This window comes from Solanum pennellii, chromosome 5 (genome assembly GCF_001406875.1).
Source record: "Solanum pennellii chromosome 5, SPENNV200".
Taxonomy (NCBI): Eukaryota; Viridiplantae; Streptophyta; class Magnoliopsida; order Solanales; family Solanaceae; genus Solanum; species Solanum pennellii.
Window position 1 is genome coordinate 1,140,577 of NC_028641.1, and position 12,330 is coordinate 1,152,906.

At 34.5% G+C, this 12,330-nt stretch overlaps 2 protein-coding genes across 5 annotated transcripts; both read right to left on the reverse strand.

Annotated features, from left to right (window-relative positions):
• Positions 1-905: 905 nt before the first annotated feature.
• LOC107020454 lies at positions 906-5,799 on the reverse strand. Its single transcript, XM_015220822.1, has 7 exons — positions 5,212-5,799; positions 3,986-4,126; positions 3,537-3,902; positions 2,954-3,196; positions 2,352-2,444; positions 1,533-1,733; positions 906-1,445 (listed from the first exon to the last, which is right to left on the reverse strand). The coding sequence occupies exons 1-7, from the start codon at positions 5,527-5,529 to the stop codon at positions 1,233-1,235; spliced, it is 1,575 nt and encodes a 524-aa protein (XP_015076308.1). The 5' UTR covers positions 5,530-5,799; the 3' UTR covers positions 906-1,232.
• A 1,406-nt stretch (positions 5,800-7,205) lies between these two features.
• LOC107020455 (zinc finger MYND domain-containing protein 15) lies at positions 7,206-10,888 on the reverse strand. Of its 4 annotated transcripts, none has more exons than XM_015220826.2 (11): positions 10,730-10,888; positions 10,306-10,419; positions 10,120-10,219; positions 9,711-9,770; positions 9,527-9,627; positions 9,215-9,302; positions 8,844-8,952; positions 8,152-8,323; positions 8,002-8,073; positions 7,812-7,925; positions 7,206-7,685 (listed from the first exon to the last, which is right to left on the reverse strand). In XM_015220826.2, exons 1-11 carry the CDS (start codon positions 10,829-10,831, stop codon positions 7,593-7,595), a joined length of 1,125 nt encoding a protein of 374 aa, XP_015076312.1. In that variant the 5' UTR covers positions 10,832-10,888; the 3' UTR covers positions 7,206-7,592. The 4 variants fall into 4 exon arrangements, with proteins under 4 accessions (XP_015076312.1, XP_015076310.1, XP_015076311.1 ...); XM_015220824.2 differs by having other exon boundaries at positions 9,215-9,362; XM_015220825.2 differs by having other exon boundaries at positions 9,711-9,757; positions 10,101-10,219.
• Positions 10,889-12,330: the final 1,442 nt, after the last annotated feature.

Below are 12,330 nucleotides of genomic sequence, written 5' to 3' on the forward strand. Positions count from 1 at the left end.
AATGGAGAAGTATATAATGATTGATTGACATATTGTGTAATATTGCTAGTTATTTCTTCGTCTAATATTTAACATGATATATTTAAGTGTATTAAATTTAAGAATATTTTGATATATTATGCAGATCATAAAGTTAGAAGTCATTTGTACGTGGCTTTGATACGATTAAATTAATAATAAGAAGAAACACATAGAGATAAATTAAAGGATCATGATGTATCGTATTTCTGTCTAGATATATCTCTCGATTCTCTTATATGTTATATTTACCTCTTTTACTCATCATAGTAAACTTCTTACACATCTTTCACTAGAACATTTACATAATATTCTAGTGACATTTCTAGATAGAAAAATATTGTTTTTTTTTGTCTCAATTTATGTTATACTTTTCGTTTTTTCGAAAGTCAAACAGTTAAAATTTAATCGACAATTTGCGCCTGCATATCCTCAATTTTTTAAAAATAAAATTTATATATTTGTAAACAACATAAAAATTATTATAAGTCACAGTAATTGACAATTCAAAATATCTAAAAGATATAAAGAAATTACGGTAAAAAATAAACTTATTTGAATCTCGAAATTCAAAATGTCACATAAATTGAAACAAAAGAATAGTACTGATTTATATATATATATATATATATATATAGACACCCCATCTGTCCCAATTTATATGACACTTTTATGTTTAGAGTCGAACAGGTTAAATTTGTCTAAAAATTTGCATATAGAATCTCCAATTCTTTTGAAATGAGATTTATACATTTGTAAACTACGTAAAAAGTACTATGAATCACAATAATTGATACTTCAAAATGTTTAAAAGATCAATAAATAAAAAATTTATGGTCAAAGATAGACTTATTTGACTCTTGAAATCCGAAAGGTGACATATAAAATGGGACGAAGGTAGTATATGATTTAGCAAAGACTCAGCAAAAACACTTACAACTAATTACAAAGAAGAGATATCACAAGAAGACCTTGAGGCATTGAGACCATAAGTTATTCTATTGTTGTTTCCCATCAACCAATAATAACTAGCATAGGCTTGAACATCTAAGAAACTACAATATGCATGAACTATGTACATATATAGATATTTCATGTAGAAACTGAAGAACAAGCAGAGTATGTTCATATAATAGATAACCTGATACATGTTTAACAAACAGCAACAAAGGTAGATTTCGTGGGATACACCGATACATAAGTTTAGTCCAGATTCAGCAACGTATGGGCCGCTCATAGTGTGGAGGTAAAGAAGGACAATTCTCATTCATGTTGGCATAAGGGTCCAATGTGTTGTACTCAGGCAGTTCCATTTGATATTCGCCAAGAATCTGGCAGAAAGAGACCTTATTGTCTCCACCGTTGCACCAACTTGGGAGGCGTGTCTGATTATCTTCGAAAATTTTGAGCATGTAAGCATCTCTAATCTGCAAGCAGTAAGAAAGCCTTGTGATCACAACAGAATGGAAGTTATTTGACTTATGAGCCGATTAAATAAAGGCATCGATACCCACAGTGAACTCCGTTACTTGAATAGAGTTGGATATAGGGCCAAAAACTCCAGCTTCTTTGTACATCGCTAGAATGAAGGCCACACATGTAGTGGATTGGCCATCACTATAGACCCATTCATCTTGTTCGGGGATGGTCAGCAATTGATCAAACGTTATACCACGTCTTTCAGTTTCAGCAAGAATACCATACAAGTCCAAATCCTGTAAGAGAGGTATCAATTGTGCATATAAAGTGACCTTTACAGATAAAAGGAAATTGATTGCTTCGGTAACATTTCGAATCTATGATATATTTAACAAACTCTCTATATATAAGCAGTTACAATATGATATTGTAAGTGAAGTTTATTCAAGTTGAACTGAGTAAGCTTTCAAAAGCATTATTCAATATATAATGTTATTATTATGCTTGCTCCAAGGCTAAATGTCTATGTAAATGAAGATCATCTATAGAATATCGCTCTATACTGTTACTCATAAGAGTTACAGAGTACCTCTACGTTCGAGTCACCAAATGATGTGACAACCCATATTTTGACATAGAAATACAGAAAGGAGGTTGGAGAGTATGTTTCATATTTTTCCTTTAACAGAATCCAACCTATCAAGATACCTTGTTAATAGACCTCAACAAATCTACTTAAAAAAAATTTAACGTTTATGATATATGCATGAGCTGCTCGTACAGCAAGGAACAAAGGAAAAGATCAATTTTTAAGAGGGATGAGCCATACCCAAAACCATTAACTAATTGTTAAGATATTATACAAGTTTCCAGCCAAAAGAGTGAAACAAGAAAATATAACATGTTCAGTTCACCTCAGTGCCAAGTCTCTTATTCAGAGCTTCGTTCCACATGTTAGCAGCATATGCCGGCTGCACTCTTGTCCACATGGACATGACAGAAATCACCTGCCAACAAAAGTCATCTGCTGAGAAACCACAGTAAGTTGTCCAAGAGTTCTATTCAAATGGAAGAAGGGGTAGTGATGAACAAATTAGCATTCCTTCAAATTGTTGCTATTTTTGTTTTGATTGACTTGCTTTTTCACCTTTTTGATGGGTTTCTTTTATCAACAAATGGTTCCACATGGAGGGGAGTAGTAATCAATAACCATATATCCCTCTAAATTTTAAAAACTGCAAATATATTGATGACTGGTAGATGTTGAGTTTATACTATGTAAAGGTATTTCCTAGAGATAATTAAGCAAAGTGATATCCAAGGATAGAATACGTGCGCGTTAGATAAGTCATTAGTGACTTGAGAACTGTCTACCAGTTAGCATCGAGGTTGATGGACATATGGCAATTCACCTAATTGCTTTGGAGAACACAAACATCCACTGCTACTTGCTCATCTTAGATATATTCCACTATAATCATAGTTTATACTTTTAAGAGGAAAGGAAGGACAATACCAAGTGAGCATCAAGAGGTGGAGGGTAATTATCCGCTACTGTGTCAATCCAACTAAAAATCATGTTATGGTAACCATATGGCTTCCCGGACATTTTCCGAGCATATTCCCATGCTGCTGTATTATTGAATCTCGCACGCACTTCAGGATGCAAGGGCAACAAAGCAACTTGTGGATTAGATTCATCCTTGAGTGTCAATTCCCACCACTCATCCCAAGGGATAACTGCAATAATTTCTTCACCCTGCAAAGATATACCACAAGATTAAACAAAAATAAGAGAATGCCACAATTCATGCAATTAAAATGCGAGGCCTTTACAGGCTTTAAAAGCTAACAAAAAAACTAACAGAGTATTCCCTACCTCCTTCGGAGGTAGAGAGGAAGCACAGTGGAGTATAGTAACTCACCAGTAGTCCATTGCTATCCATATAAAGAGTTGCAGAAAAATGAAAGGGAGCATAAGGAGATTAATGTAACTGAATGTATTTATGACACATGGAAAATGATGTTTTCGAGATTTGCTAGTATTGTTTCTCCATGTAGTTTAGTGGAGAAATACATAGATTTTCTCATTTGCTCACCTTTTCATTTTCGTGTCCAGATTCACCAACCCAAAGATTACCCAACTCATCCTTCAAACAAACTGACGTATGACCAGCAAAGGCACCAGTGACCCACTTCTCAAGAGTTTCAAACCCACCCCACCGTCCACGTATCTTTGACAGAGCTAAGAAATCACCAGAATGAACATCATCTGGGTTAATTGTTGCCTGCCGTGGATGTGGACGTTTCTCAAATGTCGCACCCATGTGCTTCTTCAGAAAAGCAAGGTTAGAATTCTGGCCCCATGCGGTATTAGAAAACAGGGGTAGTACATCCACCAAGGAAAGCAAGGTTCCGAGCATTCCTGATGGCATGAGAAATACAGAAATTCCATGTTCCTTGACCTGCATAGCAGTTGCTTAAAGATCAGTTATAAATGTATGGACATCCATTGGATTTAGACAAAAGGCTCAAAACAAGAGCATACATATTCCCTTTCAGCAGGTTCCTCCCATGACTCAATTTTGAATGTGTGATCATGGGCCGAAAAGTAGTAGTCCCAGGATATCCTATAAGGTGTAGCAAATACATATAGATCCATACACGTCCAGCTGTGTGCTGCGCCTGTCTGTAAAGTTAGTAAATGAAATCTGAAATACAACTATGCTAAGGACGACTTTATCCAATTAAAAAACAGCATAACAGAATAAGAACAAGTATATATTTATATTTTTTAAAAACAAAGACAAAAGAACCAGTATATATAGATACCAAAAAAACCATACTTCTTTCTTAAGGTGTTATACCAGTTTTCACTTGTTATCACCCCCATTGGTTTCTATTTATGGAACATCCAGATGTCAACAGAGGAAACATTCATATAATCAGTCTAGCTTTTTGTACATAGTGAAGGTGGAACCACAAAACAGCATGTTTCTTCTATCATTTGCATCCTAGTTTCCTTTAAATGCTAGAGCATTTAGAAACCATATAACCGAATTACATGTAAGCGGCTAAGCGTCAAAACGAATACTAGCAAATAGTAAGTCACATTCCATGTTTATTCTTGTTGTGAACTGGCTCAAGAAACAGCCACAACAAGCAGCTTTCATAAAATGGCAAGAAGCTGACTTTCTCAGCATGCAACTGATTCAAAGCTACACCATTTTTTCCCCTCTCCCTAGTTCTGCACCCTACTACCAGATATTAGCAAGAAATGCACTACTGTTTCTAATACAAACAACAAGAAGTCAAACTTACATCATCCTAATATGAAGCATTCTGCAGCATAACCGATAAAATTAACACCTTTCTCTTTTCTAGACCGTCTAATTCAACTACTTCGTAAAAACTTGGGTTTCAAACATGCAATTCTTAGTCTTCCAGCAAGATAAATTCCTAAGAATACAGCAACAGTCCTATACATCTTACCAGTGAATGCTTCTCTACAGATAAACTAAACAGCAACCATATTCATAATTCAGAAATACAAATCCTAACTTCAGCTCACAAGGATGCAATCATTAACCTTTTCCAACACCCCACCTCCCCTAAAAAAGAACCCAGCAACCCAGAAAACTCACCTTTTCAAGCCATTCTTATCACCATTCATAAATTAAACATCGACCCACCAAAACATACAAGCAAAAACTACTCTACAAATCAACTAAACACAAATTAACTTCACAATACAGAAATTTCAAATCTACAAACCAATAGATGAATAGTAGCACCACCAATGCCTCGATCACCAGGACCAGTAAACTCAACCCTTGCTTCATTCTCAAAAAAGCAAGCTCCTTTCCAACTAATCGACCCATTATTAGGAGTTAAAGATCCAATATAAGTAGGCATCAAATCAACAGGGCTATGCATAGTATTAAGAACAGGCCAAGAAACCTGATGCGGTAATACAGGAAGTACATCATTGACCCTAAACGGCATTTTTAATGCATACCCAAAACTTAACCCTAACCCAACTCCCAATATCCATAACAGTGTTAAACTAAACAATTTCTGAGGTCGATACATCACTGAAAACAGTGAATTCAACAGTAAATTACAGATTTTTGATTATTGGGTTTTCTGGGAATTCTTCAGAGTCGATTAGGGTTCCATTGGGTGAAGAAATTTGGGTTTTCTTCAGAAAAAAATTGAATCTTTTAGGGGTTGAAATTATTGTAAAAGGAGATGAGATTGTAAAATATGGTTCTTTTTGTTGTTGGTTGTGTTTGTGTTGTGATTGAAGTGGATATTCCCAAATTCAGAGATTCTATTTTTGGAAAAAAAAATTATTTTATTTTATTTTAAGATAAGATGAATTAATTACAATATTAATAGTAGAAAAATTGGAGTTTTTAAATATTTTAAAATGGTTATGGTGGTACGAGAAAAATCTACTAGAAATGAGATGATAGAGACAGAATTTGCTTTGGTGATATCAGTTTGGTCCCACCGTTGGATTGTGTTTAGTGTCGACTAGAAATCTTGAAGTTTGAATTTCATGAAGAAAATTTTATTGAAAGTGTTATCTTTCGAGTTTTAATGGGAACACGGTGGATTGTGATTTAGTGTCGATTAGAAATCTTGAAGTTTGAGTTTCATGAAGAAAATTTTATTGAAAGTGTCACCTTTCGAATTTTAATGGAAATTTCAAACACCAAATGAAAAAAGAAAAGTCAAAAAAAGATAGTACTTCCTCCGTTTAAAAAAAAATTACCTTCTTTCTTTTTTTAATATGTTTAAAAAATTTCACGAGATACATTCATCGAATATAAATATATTAGACACCAGTCCTATATACAGAAAAGACCTAAGAAGTAAAATGTATTAGCATGTCATTGACTTTCTCTTTTTAAGTAGGGAAAAGGGTCTGATATACCCCTCAACTTTGTCATTTAGAGCTGATATACCCCTCGTTATAAAAGTGGCTCATATATGCCCTTACCGTTATACAAACAGCTCACATATACCCCTGCCGTTACAAAATGGCTCACATATACCCTTCATTTAACGGAAGTTAAAAAATTAGTTTTAAATTTATACTTTTTACTTCTAATTTTTTTTAAAAAATTATTTAGGGGTATATATGATTCTTCTATCAAAGTTCAAGGTATATTTTAATTTTTTTCATACAAAAAATATTTTTTGACTTCTTTTATTATAATTATTTGAGTTTCTTATTCTTATTTTGTTTTTTTCTTTCATTCCTTAGTTTAAAGAAAAAAAAATTAAACTATTTTTTTTGTGTGTATTGTAATTTAATTTCGTATTTGAAGAAAAAATTTGGTCTTCTACAATAAGTTTTACAAGAATATTAGTGAAACATAAATAAATTTGATTATCAAAATAATAATTATAAATTAGTCATTGAACCAAAAAAAAGTCAAAAAAATATGTTTGACGAGGATTAAATTTACTCATATGGGATTATATTTTTTAGAAAAAAATAATAAAAATTTAGATTAAAATTATTATTTTTTTCATTTCCGTTAGAGAAAAAGGGTATATGTGAGTCATTTGTTTACAAGTAGGGGTATATATGAGCCACTTTTATAACGAGGGGTATATCAGCTCTAAATGACAAAGTTGAGGGGTATATCAGACCCTTTTCCCTTTTAAGTACATGGTCCTCTTTGTTTACTCACTGTGCCAGCCATGTGGGCAAGTGGTAGAAAAAAAATTAAACTATTGGGGAGGGGGCAAAGTACAGAGAGAGTTTTATAATTGAACTAAAACAAATATTTACTCAAAGTTGAACTGAGGACACATTTTAGCATCACCTCAAGGAATACAGATAAAGTCAAGCTTTGGATGTACTTGACTAATTCCACGAGCTATCTACTACTTTCTACCAACACATATACCAAGTAACTCTGTCCATCAAGGATTGGACCAATGAAGAGAAATCACGTAATGTTCTTGCTTCGGTTTGGGAATTGAACCTGAGACCCATGATTTTCAACCCATTTCATTGACGACGAGGCTACACGTGTGGGCGCGCTTCTTAGTCTAAACATTATACTCTTCAGTCTGCTACTATGTTTTAATAGAGACAAATCACGGCATCCTTGAGATACTCTGAAGAAGGTAAGTCAAATCCCAAAGATGAAGCAATTTGAGTAGCATGGAAGAAACAGGGCACTGTCTTCTACTGCAAGGGGTTGCCTAAAAGGATTTAGTTGGATCTGCAAAGCAAGTAAAAAGTTCGATTTAATAAATTGAGTTAGAAGCAGTAGACAACTTTAAGAGCAAAATTTGAAGAGAGAAAAAAACGGTTGACGAAACATGTGAAGAAAGAAGAAAAAACTAACAGGAATGGTAGGAGAAGCCCCAGTGACAGAGCTTATGCAACTAGTCGCCAGATTACAAGCTTCTTCACAGTAATCGGAGAAAAATGCTGGAACTTTTATCTCATTTATCAGCTCCTGGATGAAAAGTTAAAGAAAATCGTTTAGCAATACTGACTTGCATATGAATCTCATATCCATTTGAAAGACTTACAATGGTTTGTAGCCAGCTTCTATAAGCAGCAACACCAGCATTCGGTGCAATAATTAGATTAGGAGGAGTATCCTGACAAAGCTCACAACATTTGAGTAACACTAACAAAAGAAGGAAACATATCGCAAAGACAAATGCTGTTTGACAGACCTTCATAAGATCTTTATAACAATCATGATAATAACCATTATGAAGCTTTAATGTAATGGCTGAAGATCCACTTTGTAATGACGTTGGGTCAAAACTCTCAGCCGAACATTTACACTTGCAGTTGGTCTCTATACAATGAGCATAATCACGAAGTTCAATTCTCTCACCATTCCTAAGCATTAACAAGCAAAAGGGCATGTTGTATTAAAGTTACTTGGAGCAATGTGATTATACATAATCTGTAAATGTAAACAAGATATTGATGAACTTTTGGAAGTACAATTACATAATGTTAAGAGGTTAGCGTGAACATGATGTATTAAACTGGCAAGGATTCTGTTCTAACCATTTTTCTATAAGCATCATCTGCAACCATTATATGTGTAGCAGTCATTATTCACTGAAGATGATTGTACTTATAGAGACCAACCAAGGGCGCAAAATCAAGCATCTATTGCCTCCCAAGTTCATCTTTCTTTTTAAACCTTTTCTTTGATGTTCCTTTTAAAAAATTTATTCCAGAAGCCATCAATTTACGAGACCCTTTTCCAGTCCATGAAAAGATTATAAGAGCATTAATAGTTCATAAACTTCAAAATGAGGTCAATGAGTTTACTCTCCTTTCCTGCTTATTAACTAGAAGTTGCTGTGAGAAGTAAACTAAAAACATGAATAAAGGTGAGCAACCAAACCTTTCTTCTGGAACTGCAGGTCCCACGAGATCAATATGGATTTGAACATCAGGAAAAACTGCATGCAGTTCACTGAACACAGCAAGCTGATGAAGCTCTTTTTCAGGACCTTCACATTTCAAACAAGAGAAAGAGCCCAAAATTCAGTATCAAAATAACAAGCCCTTGGAAACTAGCTCCAAAGGAGATGAAGAGTGAGCAGTAGAGTGCATAGCACATTCAATAGGAGCTCCTGAAGTTTTTCGGGTCCTGAAGGATGAATTAGCTCTAATTGTCATTTAATAAATTTTACAGACAGAAAGAGAGGGAGAGGGGGGGGGGTGTCTCTTGTCTATAAAGCCCCTTAGCAAGGACAGAAGAAAAGAGAGTACCCAAATAATGTATGTGTAGCTCGTTACTAATTTCAGGAATCAGGTTCCCTTGAACTGCCAGCTTAATAGCCCAATACAGCGTCAGCGACTGGAAAAAGCAAGAGAATGATAGTACTACAAATGAGCCAGTGAGTTTCACAATTGATTTCTACAAAACAAGAAATTTTCAATAGCTTCACAAAAAATTCATACTCCTTAAATAGAATGACCCTATGGAAGAAACTTCAACACAAAACGGCAATGGAGTATATCCGCCAAGCAATATGGCTACTACAAACTCACAAATTTAATGTTTGTGTACAGCCAACTTACCCAGTGAAGTAGCAAAGCAACAGGAGAATCAAGCGGAATGCACCTCCATTCATAATATTCTTTCCAACCACTAAGTAACTTGGGTAACGGAGTGGATGGCTCTGCGTTTATATACTAGTTTTAAATTAGCATTCCAGACAAACATTGTATTCATGTATTAATTGTCTCAAGCACTACACACTACCTCTACAAGGACACAGTGTAATAGATAGGTTCCAGTCTTTCATGAGCCTGCTAACAAAAGCTAAGGATGAGATAACAAACATTGTTTTAGATTAGAAGCATTTCTTTATCAGCAAAACAGCAGAGATCAAAAAGTACATCTTCATTCCGTAAAGACATGGAAAATGCAGAGAACATTCTCAAAACGTATACTAAGACACAAAAAAATTAAATCTTTGACAAATATTAAGCTTGATTATACAAAAATACTGCTAATATATACAAATAGTAGGAATACAAATACGGAATAACTAATATTCAGACGAGAATACATAAGGCACTGCAAAATAAGGCTTGTAATTAGCTAGGCTGATCAAGAACAAAACACTTTATCATGAAAAGAGTAAGCAACCTTGAGCAATCAAATATACCAGTTGATGCCCCACAGCTACATTCAAACGTCCACATTCCTATTCGGTGAACGCCTTGTTTTATCAAGAACGAACACCTTGTTTCCCGTTTATTACACACCTATAAAGCACCACCAAGCATATCCTACCTAAGCACTTCCATAGACAAATCAATACAACAATTCAAAAAGTTCTTTTACAACTTACCTGCATAGTAGCTTCTTCAGAAAATGTAAAAGGGAAATCACTCACAACATGTCCATGCTTCATTTGCTGTTCCAACCTTTGACACTCTTTCTTGTGTACACTCCCATGTGATACCTGAACACAAAATCACTCCGTTTCAATTTGTTTGTCTTACGTCTCTTCCTCTTTTTAGCAACTCTTTGATTTCAATTTTTCACGTGACATGTTTTAAGACGAGTATAAGACATTCATATACATTCTACATATCTTTAGTTTGAGTTATTTATTTGATTAAACTCGATATCAAATTCAAACCAGACAAACAAATTGCAACTGAATGAGTATTACTATTAGGGAGCACACAATTCTTATACTAAACAATTTTGTGAACATCTTTTAAAATTAACCATAAAAAGTAGTAAACGAAGCAGATTCTTCATAAAACCTGGTGAGAAATGGAGCAATAAGCTACAGCTTGGCAGCGATGGCAACGTCTCATCGCCGGACCGGAACATGGGGTTCGGCTTCCCCTGCCGGCGCACTCCATGGTTCCCGATCAATATGAACCGATGAGTTGATCGGAATTTGGAAACGAAGCCCAGGTATCTAAATCGACAAAAAATTATAGGCCCAATGAGTGTAATTAGGCCCATTATCCTCAATTAGCCCAAAGAGAGATAGAGAGTATGGGCTTGAAAGCCCATGAATGACTAGAGGGGTTTGTCAAACATAATTTGACCCTTCAATGTTTTGGATTGCTTATTAATTAATATTTACGAATGTATCGGAGAGCAATGAAAAATTTGGATATTTTGTAATTAGGGTAACTTTCGGGATAGGATATAGTAAGCCCCCAAAATGTATGGAATTTCTGAAAGTTTTCCTAATATTTAGTCAGTATTTGAAGTGTAATCGAAAAAAATAATTACTTTTTAAGATAGAAATGTTATTTATGCAAGTTTAGTGACATGAAATATGGGTTGGAAGTGAAAATGAAGATTGATGTACAAGTTATATTTTAGAAAGGAAGTTCTTTAAGTATCTTGAATAAATAACTTAAGGAGACTGAGAGATTGATGATGATGTTGCACATTATTTGGAGCGAGGTGGGTGAAATGGAGGCGCTCGCCCATAGAGTTCTAAGCGATACGAACATGTCGTTAAGGTTTAAAGGTATGTTCCATAGAATCTTGTTAGACCAATATTGTTTAAGAGAGAGGGGGGGGGGTGATGCTTAGTAATTAAATATATGTGTGCGCATATTATGAGATATATGATTAGGAATACAATTCCATGGAGCAAGCTAAAGTTGGAGTGGCATCCGAGGTGGACAAGATTAGGGCATTGAGATTGGGATGGTTCAAGCATGTGAAGAAGAGGTGTGGACACGCCCATGAGAAAGTGTAAGAGGCTAGTTGTAATGAGTTAGGAGAAAGAGGTAGGTCAAAAAAGAACTATGAAAGGTTATTGGATATGAAATAGCACAAACTCACATAAATAAAGACACAACCCTTGATAGGAAGGTTTGAATGCCGAGAATTAGCATAGAGACTTAGCATGGAGTTCGAACTTAGAACCTTTAAGTGAATTTTGAATCCGCTAAACGATTGAACCAATGTCTAGTCTTGTGTTTAAAGGACTAATGAAGAAAAAAAACTTACCTTGCACATACAGTATAACTTTTTATCAAGATATTTTTAGTGAACACTCTGATAACCCCCTAGATTCGTCCACAACGAGAGATAGGGAATACTTAGTAGTAATGTAGTCTCTTATTCTTTAATATGTATTATTACATGTTGGTTCATTTGCCTTGTATCTTGCTTATAATTTGTTATGTTATTTTTGAAATTCAACTTTGATTACATTTTTTTCAGTCGAGCATCTAGCAAAAATAACTTCTCTAGTTCACAGAGATACGAGATAATATTGCATACATTTTATCATCTTCAGACCTACTTATGAAATTACATTAACAATATTATTGTTGTTGCTATATTTGTAGTTACGTTGAAACACAACAACGTCAGTATCGATTTAGAGTGT